Source organism: Lonchura striata, chromosome 12 (assembly GCF_050655825.1).
Source record: "Lonchura striata isolate lonStrDom1 chromosome 12, ASM5065582v1, whole genome shotgun sequence".
Taxonomy (NCBI): Eukaryota; Metazoa; Chordata; class Aves; order Passeriformes; family Estrildidae; genus Lonchura; species Lonchura striata.
Window position 1 is genome coordinate 15,791,359 of NC_140714.1, and position 20,072 is coordinate 15,811,430.

Here is a 20,072-nt window from a genome sequence, read left to right on the forward strand (position 1 = left end):
AGTAATCTGATTTCTTCAGATTACTGTATTGCTTACAGTGGTCTGGTTTCTTCAGACACTTGAGGCAGTGTCTCGCTCTCTTCTTTCTCCTTTCTTTTGGCTTTACTGAAATGAGATTGTTCAAGGATAGCAAAACAGCACACGTCCTTTCCAAAGACAGCTTCCCAAGGAGCACCTTACTCTGAACGTCTCCCTAACCATATCCAAGCCCATTAAGGAGAGGTTCACTCAAGAGTGAGTAGTGGGGAAACATCTCAGCTTGGAGTCAAAAGGCCGGAACAAGAGTCCTTTCTCATTAGCCACATCATTTAAGTGACTTTTCACTTAATACATGGGAAGACAGAAATCAAGGGATTTAGCACAAGACTACTTTCCTGCCAGTAGAAATGATAAGATCTAATGCAGTTTTCTCACAGACCTGCAAATCGCAAGGTCCCTGTACTGACCGTTCTCACCTTCACTTCCGACAGCGAAGAGATGGACTAGAAAGAAAAGATGAGGCTACGTGCTGCTGTTGGAGGTCCCATTTGAGGCCCGACGCCTCTGGCGGGAGCGGTTGCTCCTGCGGGAGCTCCCTGACAGTGTTCCCGTGCACCTGGGCCACTCAGCACTTGCTGCTCTCCTCCTGCTCCTGTCCTGGCGACTCCTGGAACGGACAGGTTGATCCGAGGCCCGGCGCTGCAGGCGGGAGCGGCTGCGTCGGCGGGATGCCCCTGATGGAGTCTCCCTTTCCCTGGGCCTCTCAGTCCTTGGTGTTGCCCTGTGGCTGCTGCCACGGTGACTCCTGGACCGGGGAGGTTGATCCGAGGCCCGGCGCTGCAGGCGGGAGCGGCTGCGTCTGCGGGATGCCCCTGATGGAGTCTCCCTTTGCCTGGGCCTCTCAATCCTTGGTGTTGTCCTGTGGCTGCTCTCATGACGACTCCTGGACCGGAGAGCTTGATCCGAGGCCCGGCGCTGCAGGCGGGAGCGGCTGCGTCTGCGGGATGCCCCTGATGGAGTCTCCCTTTGCCTGGGCCTCTCAATCCTTGGTGCTGTGCTGTGGCTGCTGTCACGGCGACTCCTGGACCGGACAGGTGGACTTAGGGCCCGACGTTCCTGGCGGGAGCGGCTGCGTCTGGGGAATGCCTGTGAAGGTGTCTCCCTTCGCCTGGGCCTCTCACTCCTTCGTCTTGTCCTGCTGCACCTGTGACAGCGACTCCTCGATCGGACTGGCCCATCTGGGGCCCGACCTTGCTGGCGGGAGCGGGTGCGCCTGCGGCTGGGCCCAGCATGTCTGGAATGGCCCCTGTCCTCAAGCTCAGGGGTGCTGCTGTTCGTTGACCTTGATGTGCTGGGGCTGCTGGTGTCCAGCGAGGGAGATGGCAGAGACTGCTGCCGTGCTGTGCGTTGCTGGCTGCTGCGGCTGCTGGTCACTGCGGATGAAGCCTGGGGATCCTGCCCCGATGGCACCGGGCCATGGGAGCTGGGGCTGATGGCTTCAGATTCTGCAGAGCTGTGAGCAGGCTCCAGTCCTGACTGACTGGTCGGGCTGGGGCCACTGTGCTCAGGCTCATCCCTGGGAGCTGTAAGGGCAAGCAGGAATGTCAAAGAGCACCCAGGCCCAAGGCAAGCCTGGCCAGAGCAAAACCCCAGCCCTTCAGGAGCAGACGGGCTCTGCCAGGCCCAGCCTGGGCACTGCCCCCAGCCCAGGGACACCGGGTGCTTTGCCTCATACCCGTTTCAAGACCAGCACAGCTGTCACACTCCCAGCTCTGTACACTGTTTCTCAGGCCGGAGCAGCGCCTGTGGGTGCCCTCAGCAGCACAGGAGGAGCACACGAGCAGTTCCCAGGGCCTGGGGAAGCAAATGGGTTTATGGCACTGAGGACAAAGTGATTGTCTGGCCAAGCTCTTCTAGTTCTTTTCTCTTTGAGCCCTTGAAGTGACACGGGTACCCTGCAGAGCCTCAGGTGCAGCTCCCCAACTTACCCCTCTTCCTCTGCCTCGTCCCTGCCTCCCGGGTAAAGGCAATCCCTGGCATTGCACCTGCTGTGCCACTCTCCTAGATCCACAAAGTCATCGTCGTCCTCCCATGTTGGCAGTCTGATGGAGAAAGGAAAAGCTGATGAGTTTCTGCTGCCATCCCCTCACAGAGGTACAGGTTGTCCCTGCTCTTCCTCCCGTACTTTTCCAAGGCGTGTGTGAAGCTGAAGCCCAGACTCACGGGACAGGGCAGCGCCAGGACTGCTGGGATAGGGCCTGGCACAGCACAGACCTTGCACCTCCTGTCCTGTGAGGCAGGCAGAAGGACACCAACCTGAAGGGGATTCGGATCCCCAGCCTGAACATTTCGACAACGAATGCCTCCTCGTCTCTGCATATGGGGCACTGGAAGTATAAAACACCAGCACGCGTGGCTTGTTCCTGCAGGGCAAACAGAAGCAGGCTGAGCAAGGCCCTGGTGCTGCTGAGCACCTGCTGTGCCCTGGGGCTGAGGGAAGGGCTCCTACCTGGATGCAGTCCCTGTGGAACCAGGCCCCTTTGCACACTGGGCACACCAAGGTTCTGAAAGTCTTTCTATCCTCCACTGGTTCCAAGCAGATGAGACAATGGGTGCCCGGCTCTGGAGTCGCCTCCACGTCCTGCCTTGGGCGGTGGACAGGGCAGAAGGACCTGCAGGAAAATGAATGGGCAAAGTGAGAAATGTTGGATCTTCCGCCAGGGGTGACCAGGAGTGGGGAGGAGGTACCTGTAATATAGAATATACTGCGTGACGCAGCCGCCCTCCTTGGCACAGGGCAGGTGGAACCATCTGTCACAGCTCTGCCTGCAGCACATGATGGTTGCCCCGCTCTGGCCACAGACGCAGCAGCGCTGGAAAGAGCCAAGCAGCCCCATCAGCAGCAGCCTCGGGGCTTCCCCAGGCAGCCCCAGCGCTCCGGGCAGGGTGCAGGATGTGGCCGCTGCTGGGTCTCAGCCCACAGAGCCGTCTGGTGGAGGAGGGGGGCTCCCGTGCCAGAGCCTCTGTGCAGCTGCTGGCAGCCAGACTTTGTCCCACTGCCGCCTGGAAGGGCAGGCCTTTCCTTCCAAGTGTCTGGGCTAAGCTCTGGCAAACCTCACCTGGCACAAATCTCCCTGCTTGCGTCGGACTCTCACCTTTTGTGCTGCCCGCCGCACTGCAATTTGGATATCTCGAGGAAGAAATCCCATGAGTCCAAGATGCTTGTTCCCTTGACGATGAAGTAGAGTGGCAAACAACTGCAGCAGAGGGGAGGAGCAGATGAGGAGAGAGGGGCAGGAACTGCCCGTTGCAATGGTAGAAGGAGTTCCTGGAGCCACTCACCAGGCAGTACCAGTGGGCACAGAGCCCGCCCTTCTCCAGTTTGTCACCGCAGATGTCCGGGTCAGCCTCTGCACGGCGACACAGCATGCACACTGCAGGGCACAGAGCCAATGGCAGAGGGCATGAGAACCTCTGCGGGGCTCTTTGGCTGCAGCAGCATCGGCCCCAAGGGCTGCTCTGTCCCTGCCTGCCTGCCTGGCTGATGGGCAGGGCTGGAGGCCTTGGAGAGCAGGGGCCGTTGCGGGCACGGGTGTCCCAAGAGCTTCCCCCTGGCCCAGCTGGGCCCCACTTGGGCAGGAAGGAGGCTCCCAGCCGCGGCATGGCTGAGCAGCTCCTGCCTCCCCCTGCCTCTGCTCTGGGCCCCACACAACGCCTGCCACAGGAGCCCCTGGGCCCGGCTCTGGGAGGGCGGCTTTGCCCTCACCTGGCTCCCTGGCACCAGGGCCCTCCTGCTTGCTGTCACTCATGGCAGCCGTCAGCGGTGGGTCCCTGTCCAGAAACGCCAAAGTCTCCTCCAGGTGCTGGTCCTCTCCCTGTCTGGGAGACAGAAGAGTGTGGGGAGTTTGCAGAACAGGCCCAGAGCCACGAGGGCACTAGTCCCTGCTGAGCCCTGCGTGAGCCCTGCTCCTGTCCGCCTTCTCCTCCCGTCGTCGCCTCGAGGAACACCGCAGTCCGCTCTGGCTGTTCCTCCGCTGATTCTGGGCAGGGAGAGGCAGGGGAGCCTGCAGCACAGGCCCAGAGCCCCGAGCTGTGGGGCTCCGCTGGTCCCTGAGCAGCAGCGTCCCTGCCCTGCCTTCTCCTCCCGTTGTCAGGTCGCACTGACACGCGGCCTGAGCCCAGCCTTCCCTTTTGTGACCTTGCTTGCACGGGTCACAATGGCCACTCTGACATCAGCATCGTGCAGCCAAAATTGGGGCAGCCATGGCCTCAGGTCCCTGGCAACCACTTGAGGCGGCCCTTTTGGGAACCCAGGTTCTGAGATGGGTGCGAAGGTTTGGCCAGCAGGAAACCCAGGCAGGGACTCCTGCAGCAAGTGCAGGGCCAAATGCCAGGCCCCGAGGCAGCCATGGGGCACTGCTCTGCTGCTGCTCTGCTGCTGCTCCTGCACGTTGCACACAGTCACAGAGCCACCTGCTCTGTCTCAACCCTGTTCAGCACTGGACAGTAGGACACAGTAAAATGTTCTCTTGGGTACATGATCGAATCATTCAAAGTTCCGCGTAAAAGCAACTCACATTCAATGGAAACACACAGAAAACCCCAAACCCTGCTACAAACCTGGAATTGACAGAAAAAGCAAAAGGTTCCTCTTCAGAAACACAGGCGAACATTTTGGCCCAATGCTTTTTCCCATTAGATCTTTGAAAGGATTTCCAAAGTAACATTGTTTGGCAACTTCTTCAAGGAACAAACAGGAAACGCTTCTGATGTCTAAGAGAAGATTTATTGGTTTGCTTTCCCTTTCTTTTTGGAATCCTTACGCTTCACCAGGCAGTCCAGAAAATTGTGAAAATCCAGCATAATGCTAGGGGAAGTTTCTGAATTCACGGTTTGTCTCAAAGACTATTTTACATACCAAGAAGGAACTGCTCCTGTAACATACAGAGGTGCAGTGGTTTCCCTGAATGGACATCACAAGATGACGTTATACACGCCTCTATACTAAAGAACTTCTGTTGCCTGGTAATTACAAACCTTCAAGCTCTTCTAGAGGCTTTCCTCTGTGCAACTTCACTAGGTCCCTCTCTGCTCAACTCTCAAGCATGCCCAGGTCTCACTGAAGGGCAGCACAGCCTTGTGATTTTTTAACCTCCTGCTCCCGTTTCCGTCCCATCAGCAAACCTGCTGAGCGAGGGCTCCATCCCTTCTGCCAGGTCACTGGGGAATAGGGCAAACAAGGCTGGTCCCAGCAGGGCCCCCTGAGCTCACAGCTCTCTGAGTTTGGAGCTCCACTGTCCACTTCTCTACGCCACTGTCCCTGAGCTGCCCCGTGACCCTGATATGGGAGGCCGGGACAAAGCCTTGCTGAAGTCCCGGCTGACAACAGCTGTCAGAACTCAAAATGCCCCTCAGACATTTTTAGATGTTCCAAGTCCAAGTCAGAAGCATTTAAGACCCTAGCAGGCAACTAAAAACAGCTGTAATCTTAGATTTAAACCATAGAATAATTTACCAACCTTACAAAAAGAACAAAGAGGCACAAAAAATTTTAAGTATTATAGTAAAAGTAGTTGCAAAGTAAAAAGAAGAATGTTTAAGTGCTATACAAGAAGATTTAAAGTCTTATACAAGGGGGCTTTAGTTTTATACATAAAAGTCAAAAGTTTTAAGATAAAGAAATTTAGGCCTGTCCTCCCTCTTTCTTCTTCCTTACCTCCATATTCTTAGTAATGTTAACACTCACAAATTAATTTAGAGTAAAAAAGCACCATTTAATATAAGTAAAAAGCATTAAAGAAAAACTATAAACATTTAACACATAATGTACCATATAAAAAAATAACACCAACCCTGGGCAGGGGGGGAAAAGAAAAAAACAAGTCAGAAAAGACATCAAAGTATGTATGTGCCTTTACCTAAGCTACTAAGCAAACCACAACTACCCAAGAAGACAATCTTTTCAATAACTTACAATAAACTTCCTTAAAACCAAACAACAAAACACTTCCAAGCCTTTCTTTAAAAGCACAAATTAAAAGAAAAATTTTTCCACCACACAAAACCACTCCAACCTAAAATAAGCTCCAACAAACAGCCACTGCTCTCCCCTCACAAGCCCAGCCAGTCAGTGCAGCAGAGGTGGCTGTGAGATTGGTCAAGCATGGTTTTCTGTCGCTGTAGAGATGGACACAAGCCATACACATACACCTGTGCTGCGACAACAATGGCTTCTTCTTTATTACAAGTTGTTCTCAAGTTTTTATGCCCCTAAGAAAGTGTGATCTTAAATCATTAGGTAGATCAAAAAAGCTCAAGATATTCAATGGACAAAGCAATAGCTTATTGTATTTTATTGGTACAAAGCATTTAATGTCAACAAGTCATCGCAAATGTGTTTACTGCAAAATATGAAGGCATGCATGCTGCTCACTAAGGCACGTATCCTCTAACTACAAGTAACCCCAATGTGTTTATCAGTTTCCATGCTAACAGCCTTGCTTTCTTCCTTGCCATGGAAAAACTTGTATTTTGCTAATTTCTCTTCTGCTAACTCAGTCATTTGCCCTGCAGAACAGCTGCTAAGCCCATCCACAGTTTTCCCTTCCTGTTATTCCACAGGCTTAGAGATGACATCCAAGAGGAGTCTTTCTGTCACCTTTCTGGGGATGGAGTGATGCTGGTAGGCCTGCAGTTTGCTGGCTCCTTCTTGGTGCCCTTTTGGATGACTGCAGAGGCTTTCCTCCACAGCTCACGCCTCTCTCTGGGGGGTATCGCCTTCCCTGAGACCTGCTGGCAGAGCAGCCTGAGCCAGAGGCAGGGGCAGAGATTCCCCTTGGCCCCAAAAGGGAAGGCTGGGCTCAGGCCGCGTGTCAGTGCGACCTGACAACGGGAGGAGAAGGCAGGGCAGGGACGCTGCTGCTCAGGGACCAGAGGAGCCCCACAGCTCGGGGCTCTGGGCCTGTGCTGCAGGCTCCCCTGCCTCTCCCTGCCCAGAATCAGCAGAGGAACAGCCAGAGCGGACTGCGGTGTTCCTTGAGGCGACGACGGGAGGAGAAGGCGGACAGGAGCAGGGCTCACGCAGGGCTCAGCAGGGACTAGTGCCCTCGTGGCTCTGGGCCTGTTCTGCAAACTCCCCACACTCTTCTGTCTCCCAGACAGGGAGAGGACCAGCACCTGGAGGAGACTTTGGCGTTTCTGGACAGGGACCCACCGCTGACGGCTGCCATGAGTGACAGCAAGCAGGAGGGCCCTGGTGCCAGGGAGCCAGGTGAGGGCAAAGCCGCCCTCCCACAGCCAGGCCCAGGGGCTCCTGTGGCAGGCGTTGTGTGGGGCCCAGAGCAGAGGAAGGGGGAGGCAGGAGCTGCTCAGCCATGCCGCGGCTGGGAGCCTCCTTCCTGCCCAAGTGGGGCCCAGCTGGGCCAGGGGGCAGCTCTTGGGACACCCGTGCCCGCAATGGCCCCTGCTCTCCAAGGCCTCCAGCCCTGCCCATCAGCCAGGCAGGCAGGCAGGGACAGAGCAGCCCTTGGGGCCGATGCTGCTGCAGCCAAAGAGCCCCGCAGAGGTGCTCATGCCCGCTGCCATTGGCTCTGTGCCCTGCAGTGTGCATGCTGTGTCGCCGTGCAGAGGCTGTCCCCTGTGCTTCCCCAAGCGCTGCCACCAGCTCCTGTGCTGCTGCTGATGCGCTGCCCAGCCCACCCACGGGCACTGCTGGAGCCTCACACCCACCACAGCCAGCTGGGGTGTGACAGCTCTGCTGCTCTGGGCACGGCTCCGGGCAAAGCATCCGCGTGTCCCTGGGCTGGGGACAGTGCCCAGGTCGGGCTTGGCAGAGCCCGTCTGCTCCTGGAGAGCCGGGGCCAGTGCCCAGGTGTGCCCTGGCCCGGCTCTGGGGCACCTTTGACATTCCTGCTTGCCCTTAGAGCCGCCAGGGATGAGCCAGAGCTCAATGGCCACAGCCTGGCCGGGCAGTCAGGACTGGAGCCTTCCCGTGGCTCTCCAGCACCCAAGACCATCAGCCCCAGCTCGGAAACACTGCCGAACAGGGTTCGCCAATTTTTTTTCCTCTTAGATCTTTGAAAGGATTTTGAAAGTAACATTGTTTGACCACTTCTTCAAGGAACAAACGTGGCCCTTTTCTATTCATTAAAGAGTGTATTGGTTTCCTTGCACTTTCTATTTTCGTATCCTTCTGCTTCCTTCAGCATTCCGGGAAATAATGAAAATCGAACAAATTCTTCGGAGAAGTTTCTGAATCCACTATTAGGAGAAGTCTCTAAATTCACTCCTTCTCTTAAATACATCCTTTACATACAGTTAAGTAGCTGCTCCTGTAACATACAAAGATGTAATGGTTTACCTGACTGGACAACACAACATGATGTTATACACACCGGTACACTAAAACACTTTTGTTCCTGGGGAGTTGCAAAGTTGCAGGCTCTTCTTGAGGTCCTGAATTAATTCTGCATGCCCATTCATACCTGCATTTCCTCCCCATGCTCAGCTTTCACCTACAGTTCCCAGGGAACAGATGTTACATACTCACCTCAAGCAATAATCTACGTCGGTCTTCCCAACCCTCTTTTTCTTCATTGAGCTCTAATGACCTACAAAATAACTTTGGGCCCTCTGCACAAAAATAAAAAAAAAGAAGAACCTATTAATTAGGCTTAACAACTTTTCAATTTTGCTGCTGCTTCTAATAATCACGGACAACACAGCAATAAAGTCAGGAGTCAATTCTTCACATCCTTCCTGTTCTCTTGCCCCCCACCAGACGCTGTCTCCCAACAGAAATGTTCCCTCCTGCAGCCTGGTGTCTGCGGGACAATGAAAGGCAGCAGCAGTTTTCCTCAGCATGCTGCAGTGTAAATTGCAGTGAAATAGCCGCTGTTTCATTAGAAGCTCAGCACCAGGATCACACATCTTCCCCCAGAACTGGGGCCTGCTGAGGACTGAGCTCTCCATTTTAACACCCCCTGCAAATCAGACAGGCTGGAAGAGTGCTGGGCACTGTATGAAGTGCAGTGTTCCTGCAGTGTTATCAAATCAGTCTTGAGAAATGCACATCATTTAAGCCTGTCTTAAGACTATTCTACAAAACACATAACAAGCAATTGTTTTGCTGGCCTCTGCAACTCTTGGGGACTCTGCGTGTTTCCTTTGGTTGTTGTTTTCTTTGCGCCTACATACAAAATGCCCTGGATTCAGAAGGGAAAACCCCAGCTTCATTAGGACAAAGAACCACAGGGACATATGGGGCTGACACGAACACTCAACATTCCTAGTGGTAACTCCAGAAAGACAGGAAAGAGTTAAACATTATATAAATACCTGAAAGGATCCAAAATGTCTAGGTAACCTGTCAAGTGGCTAATGTTTTGGTAAGCTCTAAAAGTCCAGATTCCTATTAGGCAATTATCTGAAAGAGAAGAAAGCCAGAAATCTGCTTGGCCTTTATTTTACCTGGACTTTCTCACGGGATTCTACCACAATTTTGAGCACAAGTAAGGATGCCAAAATTTGACTAGAAAACATTCCCAGGCAGGCAGCATTTTTGCCTCCTCATGAAATTCCAGGAACAGTTTTAAAAAAATACAAAAGGGGGTGAAGAAATTCTGTCGCACCTCTTAGGCGTTCATCATCTTCAAAGAAGAAGACAACTCTAGCACTTTCTGTGCGTGGTAAAGAAACGAACCTAGACAAGTACAAAGGGATTTTAGCATCCAAAATTGTTATATCAAATTTCATGAACGCAAGTTAAAACTGCAGTGCTTCAGAGAAATGGTATACATTGAAAAGCTTTATTCCCTAGTAACCAAATAGAGCCTTCTATTACGAAAATAAACCACTTCTTAAAAGAAAACTGGCTGTGTCTTTGGCTTCTGGCCAAACTCAGTTTGGAGTTGGTCAAAGCAAGATGAGCCCGTTAATTTCTTGCGCTCAACGTCTCTCTTTTCATATTCAACTTCACATCACATGGGCTGCTGGGAGTTTTGGCTCTGGGCAGCACAAATGGTTTTCCAAGATTACTTGCATTGCTCAGAGGTGTGCAATCTCAGTTTCCCATTCCCTGAGTGCTGCTATTAATATTCCCATAGCATCCAACTACTACAGGCAAGTAGACAACAAATAGGAGTGGAACTTGCATTTCTTGGTCCGTTTCAGTGTCTCACGTCTCAGGCTCATCATCACCCTCAGAACTGCCGTCTTGGAATCGAGAATCCTCTTGCCTTGTGACTTTTACCAGCTTTACTGTTCCAAGTCGGCAAGACTCTGCAATAACAGCACCAAAAAGGAAACAAAGCCACATCCAGATTATTCCTCCACTTATCAGGAAGGATTCCTCCTTTCAAGACAAATACTTACCGTGGAGAAGACAGATGTAGGAAGGACAGAATCTGCTCCTGCCAGATTTTCTGAGCTACATCTCTGCTCCAGGATTTTCCTCTCTGTTCTCGGGATCTGTGCTGTATTCTTAAACATTTTGTGTTGCATTCAGAAGACACTGAATACCTTCTGAATTCAGCACAACTGTGGGGGACTCCTTGCTTTGTGTTGTTGCGTTGGGTTTTTTTAAATTTTGGATAAGTTCACATGGTTTCTTTTCTCTCCTACAGGCCTGTTAGTCGATTTAATGTTCTTTCATCTTCTTTTCATAAGGCCTCATTTTATCTAAGCTTAGAACACTGCAACAATCATTTGTCATTCAGTTTCCTTTTTCTAAAGGTCCAAGAATAGAACTCGGTAACAAACAGAATGTTCATGGATTTTGCGGTCAACTCCAGGATTTTGCTCCTCCCTCTCCATTAACACACATTTCCTTTAAAATCTTGTTGGGTTCTCTGAAACTTGATATGACTGGTGTGCCACCTTTCTCCCTGTTTGAGAGATTCAGGGCATGACAACAAGCTTTTTCACCACTCAGCAAAAACCCCAATGCATTTCAGAACTCCTGAGATGCAAGCATGAGTTACCGCTCATTAATCTACCACAGCCTTGGCAAGCAGAAATGAAGATCAAAATGCTGCTGCCTACTTACTGACTTCTGCTGCTGAAAATCCCCTGCGTCCTGACCTTCGTTACACCACAATGCTCTACAGTGCCTGCCAGAAGCTCTTCCTTAGAAATGGCACTGTGAGAAGGGTTCTGTTGTTACCTTTTGTGATGCCTAACTCCTGTCTGTCTCCAAAGAAAGAAAACTTGAAAGCACTCTACTCCTGAGCTGTGTCGTTCTTGGGCAAAGGTCCAAAATGGTCATCTGGGGCAGAGTCCTGTGCATCCTCTTTGTCCCGGGGTATTTCCACAGTCTTTTCTGGTTTGTTCTTTGAAGCTCCAAACAAGTCTTTTAAATCAGCAGCAATACAGTAATCTGATTTCTTCAGATTACTGTATTGCTTACAGTAGTCTGGTTTCTTCAGACACTTGAGGCAGTGTCTCGCTCTCTTCTTTCTCCTTTCTTTTGGCTTTACTGAAATGAGATTGTTCAAGGATAGCAAAACAGCACACGTCCTTTCCAAAGACAGCTTCCCAAGGAGCACCTTACTCTGAACGTCTCCCTAACCATATCCAAGCCCATTAAGGAGAGGTTCACTCAAGAGTGAGTAGTGGGGAAACATCTCAGCTTGGAGTCAAAAGGCCGGAACAAGAGTCCTTTCTCATTAGCCACATCATTTAAGTGACTTTTCACTTAATACATGGGAAGACAGAAATCAAGGGATTTAGCACAAGACTACTTTCCTGCCGGTAGAAATTTCAAGATCTAATGCAGTTTTCTCACAGACCTGCAAATCGCAAGGTCCCTGTACTGACCGTTCTCACCTTCACTTCCGACAGCGAAGAGATGGACTAGAAAGAAAAGATGAGGCTACGTGCTGCTGTTGGAGGTCCCATTTGAGGCCCGACGCCTCTGGCGGGAGCGATTGCTCCTGCAGGAGCTCCCTGAGAGTGTTCCCGTGCGCCTGGGCCACTCAGCACTTGCTGCTCTCCTCCTGCTCCTGTCCTGGCGACTCCTGGACCGGAGAGGTTGATCCGAGGCCCGGCGCTGCAGGCGGGAGCGGCTGCGTCTGGGGGATGCCCCTGATGGAGTCTCCCTTTGCCTGGGCCTCTCAGTCCTTGGTGCTGTGCTGTGGCTGCTGTCACAGCGACTCCTGGACCGGACAGGTGGACTTAGGGCCCTGTTGCCTTCATGGGAGGCAACGGCGACCTGGTTGCAAGGAACAGCACGGCAGCCCAGTCTCCCCTGGGCCACTCGGGCTAACGACACACGCGGGACACCGATGTGGTAGACGGTCAAAAGCCTTTATTATCTTATCTCATTGGGTTTAAATAGTCTTGGGGGACTCTGCTACGTCAGGGGGGGTTGGCAGGGTTTCTAGGGTTAGTCAGGAGTGGAAAACTACTGGGTTAGGTGTGGTTACATTCTTTGGGGCAATGGATAACATGTTGCATGGTGAGAGGGGGATGAGGGTCTTTCTTTCCATCACATCCTGAAATCTTCCGTTCGCCTGTCCCTATCTACTACATCTCCCCCCTCCTTTTTATAAATAAAATGAGGTAGTCGTAGATATAGGCACTGGATTGAGGTACAAACTTTTAACTTGGTAAGGAAAAAAGAGGTTTGGTAAACCTGAGTAATTCTCGCAAGGTGAGTTTTGAAGGCTTTTGCAACTGACTGTGTTCGCAGTTTTTGGTTTACAGCATTTGTTGCTGGCCCACGAATAGAATGTTCGCCCATTCTAGACGGGCCTGAACAAACGAGACTAGCTTGTTCAGCAGGCATGGTCCTATGGTAACAGCTAAAAGCAGTATTGCCAGTGGACCTACCAGGGCGGAAATTAAAGTGGTGAGCCAAGGTGATTGATTGAACCAGGATTCGAACCAGCTCTGCTGGGTTTCCCTGTCTCTCTTTCTCTGAACCAGTCTATCTCGGAGTTCTGCCATGGAGTCTTTAACGACATGGAGTCTTTAACGACTCCCATATGATCTGCATTCCTCTTTTAAAGCTGCACACAGTCCTCCTTGTTGCATGAACAAGAGGTCCAGTCTTCGCCTATTCTGTAAAACTACTTCTGAAAGTGAAGAGACTGATTTCTCTAGATAGGAGATGGATTTCTCGATCCTCTGCAGGTCTTCGTCGATGGTCATTTGCAGCTGAGAGAGTCCGTGCTGTTGGGTTGCGGTGGCTGAGACACCCGTGGCTGTGCCAGCTGCTCCCCGGCTGAGCAGCATTGCGATAGTTATACCTGTGATTATTTCTCTTTTGTGGAGTCTGTCAGGTTCTTCGAAAAGGTGGTACACTTCTTCATCTGAGTGGTACAGGACCCTAGGAACAATCAGAACTTGGACACAGAAGTCAATAGAGTCATTAAATTTGGCAAGGAACACACAAGGACTCACTCCGGATCGCTGGCAAACCCACATCCCAGATGCAGATGGGACTACCCACTTATTGGTTTTTCTGTTGGGCTTGACAACTTTAGTGCAGAAGTTGCCTTTCTGTTTTGCTAAGGCTGCATTGCCAAAATATTTGCCCTGTCTTGTGATTTGACTCAGGGTGATTCCTCTGCGGGGAGTGTCCCATCTGCACTGGTGGGGGCACTGGCTGTGGAGTAACTGAAGGGGGTGTCTAAAGCAATGCCTTCGTAGAAAGGGGGTTTAACATCATAACAAAGCCAACAGGAGTTAGTCAGGTTTGGTTTGGTTTCGTTTAGGGTTAGAAAGGTAGCTTCTAGCATACAAAAGATTGGGTTTGGATCGGACTCGGCTGTGCGGCTTATCTGGAAGGCATCTGCATGGCCAGCCGGGGTGTCGGTGACTTTTGGGGGCAAGGTTTTGGGGTGGGTTGTGTTTTTCCCTTTTAGCACATTCTTGATAACTTTATTGGGTCCTACTGGTCGAGGTGCTGGTGGTTGGAGTCTGATAATTCGTACATTCACCCACCTGCTCAGTCCTCTGAGGACCACTGTCCACGTTCTACCCGTAGTCCAACTAGGGTGGTCTGGCTGTAGAACGGTCATGTTATAACTTACACATCCCCGATATCTAGGCTGTGCATTGTGATCTCTGCAGCCAAAGGGTGCCCAGGTGAACTGTAAGAATTTGTCGGGCTCCTGTGGTTGCCACCCATCTCCCCATGGTCTGGCATCTGTAACAATGGTTTCACAGCCCCAATATCCGCAATGTCCCCACCCCGGGTAGTCACAGTACCTTTTCCCTGGGTTGGACGCTGGGCACCATTCAGCACAGGCTATTTTTATTTCTCCCCAGTCGGTAAACTGGGCTGGTTTGTATTGTGGCTGCTTTTCGGTGCGGCTTAAAGCTTTACTCAGTTTTGTTTTAAATTGCGTTGGCTCCGTTCCCTCCGTCTCAGAGTCCCAGCCGGCTTCCGTCAGCTCTTCCGAGCTGCCGGAGCTGCTGCTGGACTCAGAGTCGGAAGTCGAATGCCAGCGCACTTCCGGGGCTCGGTGCCATTTTGTGCGGCTCCGACCCCGCTCCTCCCCCCGGGGGTGGCGCCGCTGCCGCCCCCCGGGCTCGCCCTGCCTCCTGCAGGGGGGGGTTTCTCCCTTACATAGTAGCGGCGTCAGGCGCGGCTGCCGATCGGCTCTGAGCCCTCTGCCGCTCTCCTCCTCTTTCTCCCGCACACGCGCATTAGCAAAACTCTGCGCGTCTGGGCTCTTCGCGCCGAGACTGCCCGCGCCCCGCCCCTCCCCTTGGCTGCCGGCGCCATTTTCAAAGGGGTACGGGCGTGGCGTGGGTAGGATCCCCTCCCGAGCCACGGTTTCTGCGTTTCTGGCTTCCCTCGCCAGCCCCTACCAACAGAACTCTGCGCGCTGCTGCACCTCCGGCAGCGGGTCACTGACCGGCGGTGGTGGGGCGGATGGGGAAGACGTGGATTTTTGGGAAGGTTCTACAGGGGGTTTTGGGCTCTGGCCCGGAGAGGGGGGCGACTCGCCAGGACCCCCCGGATCCCCGCTCCCGGGCGGATCATCCTCAGGGGTGGTTTGCGTTGCCGCTCCTACGCCTAGCTTGGGTGTAACCAATAAACACATACGCGCTGCGCTCCATGTCTCCTGCTCTTCTATTGCTTTGTGTAGGGCTTTCTCTACTTTGCCCCACGCCTTAAGGCATTTGCTGCTGCCTGAGGATTTCGTGTCCTCGGCCAGCATGGCTGTGCATTTTTCCCATATCTCCAGATGCAAAACATCCACAGGGCATTCAATTTCCCCAAGCTCAAGCAGCCTTGCTATAGCAAGATAAAAGTCTTTGAGCTTACACTCAATTCCCCATTGCTTATGAACCTCACTTACGACCCTGGCAATGGCGTCCATGACGATCACGGGTCCGGGGACATCTCCCCCACCGAGAACACAGTTTCACCGGTCTGGCCACTGCTCTTGTCCAGGCGACACCCGCTACCCGAGCGAATTTTTCCGCGGCTTCGGCACCAGATATGTAGCCTTCATGGGAGGCAACGGCGACCTGGTTGCAAGGAACAGCACGGCAGCCCAGTCTCCCCTGGGCCACTCGGGCTAACAACACACGCAGGACACCAATGTGGTGGACGGTCAAAAGCCTTTATTATCTTATCTCATGGGTTTAAATAGTCTTGGGGGACGCTGCTACGTCAAGGGGGGTTGGCAGGGTTTCTAGGGTTAGTCAGGAGTGGAAAACTACTGGGTTAGGTGTGGTTACATTCTTTGGGGTAATGGATAACATGTTGCATGGTGAGAGGGGGATGAGGGTCTTTCTTTCCGTCACATCCCGAAAACTTCTCTATGCCAGTCCCTATCTACTACAGGGCCCGACGTTCCTGGCGGGAGTGGCTGCGTCTGGGGGATGCCTGTGAAGGTGTCTCCCTTCGCCTGGGCCTCTCACTCCTTCGTCTTGTCCTGCTGCACCTGTGACGGCGACTCCTCGATCGGACTGGCCCATCTGGGGCCCGACCTTGCTGGTGGGAGTGGCTGCGCCTGCGGCTGGGCCCAGCATGTCTGGAATGGCCCCTGTCCTCAAGCTCAGGGGTGCTGCTGCTCGTTGACCTTGATGTGCTGGGGCTGCTGGTGTCCAGCGAGGGAGATGGCAGAGACTGCTGCCGTGCTGTGCATTGCTGGTTGCTGCGACTGCTGGTCTCGTCGGATGAAGCCTGGGGATCCTGCCCCGATGGCACCGGGCCATGGGAGCTGGGGCTGATGGCCTCAGATTCTGCAGAGCTGTGATCAGGCTCCAGTCCTGACTGACTGGTCGGGCTGGGGCCACTGTGCTCAGGCTCATCCCTGGGAGCTGTAAGGGCAAGCAGGAATGTCAAAGAGCACCCAGGCCCAAGGCAAGCCTGGCCAGAGCAAAACCCCAGCCCTTCAGGAGCAGACGGGCTCTGCCAGGCCCAGCCTGGGCACTGCCCCCAGCCCAGGGACACCGGGTGCTTTGCCTCATACCCGTTTCAAGACCAGCACAGCTGTCACACTCCCAGCTCTGTACGCTGTTTCTCAGGCCGGAGCAGCGCCTGTGGGTGCCCTCAGCAGCACAGGAGGAGCACACGAGCAGTTCCCAGGGCCTGGGGAAGCAAATGGGTTTATGGCACTGAGGACAAAGTGATTGTCTGGCCAAGTTCTTCTAGTTCTTTTCTCTTTGAGCCCTTGAAGTGACACGGGTACCCTGCAGAGCCTCAGGTGCAGCTCCCCAACTTACCCCTCTTCCTCTGCCTCGTCCCTGCCTCCCGGGTAAAGGCAATCCCTGGCATTGCACATGCTGTGCCACTCTCCTAGATCCACAAAGTCATCGTCGTCCTCCCATGTTGGCAGTCTGATGGAGAAAGGAAAAGCTGATGAGTTTCTGCTGCCCTCCCCTCACGGAGGTACAGGTTGTCCCTGCTCTTCCTCCCGTACTTTTCCAAGGCGTGTGTGAAGCTGAAGCCCAGACTCACGGGACAGGGCAGCGCCAGGACTGCTGGGGTAGGGCCTGGCACAGCACAGACCTTGCACCTCCTGTCCTGTGAGGCAGGCAGAAGGACACCAACCTGAAGGGGATTCGGATACCCAGCCTGAACATTTCGACAACGAATGCCTCCTCGTCTCTGCATATGGGGCACTGGAAGAATGAAACACCAGCACGCGTGGCTTGTTCCTGCAGGGCAAACAGAAGCAGGCTGAGCAAGGCCCTGGTGCTGCTGAGCACCTGCTGTGCCCTGGGGCTGAGGGAAGGGCTCCTACCTGGATGCAGTCCCTGTGGAACCAGGCCCCTTTGCACACTGGGCACACAAGGGTTCTGAAAGTCTTTCTATTCCCCACTGGTTCTAAGCAAATGAGACAATAGGTGCCCGGCTCTGGAGTCACCTCCACGTCCTGCCTTGGACGGTGCACAGGGCAGAAGGACCTGCAGGAAAATGAATGGGCAAAGTGAGAAATGTTGGATCTTCCACCAGGGGTGACCAGGAGTGGGGAGGAGGTACCTGTAATATGGAATATACTGCGTTACGCAGCCGCCCTCCTTGGCACAGGGCAGGTGGAACCATCTGTCACAGCTCTGCCTGCAGCACATGATGGTTGCCCCGCTCTGGCCACAGACGCAGCAGCGCTGGGAAGAGCCAAGCAGCCCCATCAGCAGCAGCCTCGGGGCCTCCCCAGGCAGCCCCAGCGCTCCGGGCAGGGCGCAGGATGTGGCCGCTGCTGGGTCTCAGCCCACAGAGCCGTCTGGTGGAGGAGGGGGGCTCCCGTGCCAGAGCCTCTGTGCAGCTGCTGGCAGCCAGACTTTGTCCCACTGCCGCCCGGAAGGGCAGGCCTTTCCTTCCAAGTGTCTGGGCTAAGCTCTGGCAAACCTCACCTGGCACAAATCTCCCTGCTTGCGTCAGGCTCTCACCTTTTGTGCCGCCCGCCGCACTGCAATTTGGATATCTTGAGGAAGAAATCCCATGAGTCCAAGTTGCTTGTTCTCTTGACGAAGAAGTAGAGTGGCAAACAACTGCAGCAGAGGGGAGGAGCAGATGAGGAGAGAGGGGCAGAAACTGCCCATTGCAATGGTAGAAGGAGTTCCCGGAGCCACTCACCAGGCAGTACCTGTGGGCACAGAGCTCGCCCTTCTCCAGTTTGTCACCGCAGATGTCCGGGTCAGCCTCTGCACGGCGACACAGCATGCACACTGCAGGGCACAGAGCCAATGGCAGAGGGCATGAGCATCTCTGTGGGGCTCTTTGGCTGCAGCAGCATCGGCCCCAAGGGCTGCTCTGTCCCTGCCTGCCTGCCTGGCTGATGGGCAGGGCTGGAGGCCTTGGAGAGCAGGGGCCATTGCGGGCACGGGTGTCCCAAGAGCTGCCCCCTGGCCCAGCTGGGCCCCACTTGGGCAGGAAGGAGGCTCCCAGCCACGGCATGGCTGAGCAGCTCCTGCCTCCCCCTGCCTCTGCTCTGGGCCCCACACAACGCCTGCCACAGGAGCCCCTGGGCCCGGCTCTGGGAGGGCGGCTTTGCCCTCACCTGGCTCCCTGGCACCAGGGCCCTCCTGCTTGCTGTCACTCATGGCAGCCGCCAGCGGTGGGTCCCTGTCCAGAAACGCCAAAGTCTCCTCCAGGTGATGGTCCTCTCCCTGTCTGGGAGACAGAAGAGTGTGGGGAGTTTGCAGAACAGGCCCAGAGCCACGAGGGCACTAGTCCCTGCTGAGCCCTGCGTGAGCCCTGCTCCTGTCCGCCTTCTCCTCCCGTCGTCGCCTCGAGGAACACCGCAGTCCGCTCTGGCTGTTCCTCTGCTGATTCTGGGCAGGGAGAGGCAGGGGAGCCTGCAGCACAGGCCCAGAGCCCCGAGCTGTGGGGCTCCGCTGGTCCCTGAGCAGCAGCGTCCCTGCCCTGCCTTCTCCTCCCGTTGTCAGGTCGCACTGACACGCGGCCTGAGCCCAGCCTTCCCTTTTGTGACCTTGCTTGCACGGGTCACAATGGCCACTCTGACATCAGCATCGTGCAGCCAAAATTGGGGCGGCCATGGCCTCAGGTCCCTGGCAACCACTTGAGGCGGCCCCCTTGGGAACCCAGGTTCTGAGATGGGTGCGAAGGTTTGGCCAGCAGGAAACCCAGGCAGGGACTCCTGCAGCAAGTGCAGGGCCAAATGCCAGGCCCCGAGGCAGCCATGGGGCACTGCTCTGCTGCTGCTCTGCAGCTGCTCCTGCACGTTGCACACAGTCACAGAGCCACCTGCTCTGTCTCAACCCTGTTCAGCACTGGACAGTAGGACACAGTAAAATGTTCTCTTGGGTACATGATCGAATCATTCAAAGTCCTGCATAAAAGCAACTCACATTCAAAGGACACACACAAAAAACCCCAAACCCTGCTACAAAATTTGAATTGAAACAAAAAGTATATTCCTATTCAGAAACACAGATTAACACTTTCGCCAATACTTCTTCCTGTTAGATCTTTGACAGGATTTCAAAAGTTTTGCTGTTTGGCAACTTCTTCAAGGAACAAACAGGAAATGCTTCTGATGTCTAAAACAAGATTTATTGGTTCAGTTTCACTTTCTTTTTGAAATTCTTACGCTTCACCAGGCAGTCCAGAAAATTGTGAAAATCCAGCATAATGCTAGGGGAAGTTTCTGAATTCACGGTTTGTCTCAAAGACTATTTTACATACCAAGAAGGAACTGCTCCTGTAACATACAGAGGTGCAGTGGTTTCCCTGAATGGACATCACAAGATGACGTTATACACGCCTCTATACTAAAGAACTTCTGTTGCCTGGTAATTACAAACCTTCAAGCTCTTCTAGAGGCTTTCCTCTGTGCAACTTCACTAGGTCCCTCTCTGCTCAACTCTCAAGCATGCCCAGGTCTCGCTGAAGGGCAGCACAGCCTTGTGGTTTTTTAACCTCCTGCTCCCGTTTCCGTCCCATCAGCAAACCTGCTGAGCGAGGGCTCCATCCCTTCTGCCAGGTCACTGGGGAATAGGGCAAACAAGGCTGGTCCCAGCAGGGCCCCCTGAGCTCACAGCTCTCTGAGTTTGGAGCTCCACTGTCCACTTCTCTACGCCACTGTCCCTGAGCTGCCCCGTGACCCTGATATGGGAGGCCGGGACAAAGCCTTGCTGAAGTCCCGGCTGACAACAGCTGTCAGAAC

The 20,072-nt window shown here is 53.8% G+C and overlaps 1 protein-coding gene and 1 long non-coding RNA gene across 2 annotated transcripts; both read right to left on the reverse strand.

Moving 5' to 3' along the window:
* Positions 1 to 501: 501 nt before the first annotated feature.
* LOC146766266 (uncharacterized) lies at positions 502 to 7,208 on the reverse strand. Its single transcript, XM_085590185.1, has 10 exons — positions 7,156 to 7,208; positions 6,638 to 6,784; positions 3,746 to 3,858; positions 3,332 to 3,413; positions 3,135 to 3,236; positions 2,489 to 2,651; positions 2,296 to 2,402; positions 1,968 to 2,081; positions 1,758 to 1,833; positions 502 to 1,653 (listed from the first exon to the last, which is right to left on the reverse strand). Exons 1-10 carry the CDS (start codon positions 7,206 to 7,208, stop codon positions 502 to 504), a joined length of 2,109 nt encoding a protein of 702 aa, XP_085446311.1.
* A 905-nt stretch (positions 7,209 to 8,113) lies between these two features.
* LOC146766267 (uncharacterized) lies at positions 8,114 to 11,903 on the reverse strand. The gene is made up of 2 exons (XR_014958184.1): positions 8,528 to 11,903; positions 8,114 to 8,309 (listed from the first exon to the last, which is right to left on the reverse strand). It is a non-coding gene; the product is annotated as an uncharacterized LOC146766267 (long non-coding RNA).
* Between the last annotated feature and the right edge of the window lie 8,169 nt (positions 11,904 to 20,072).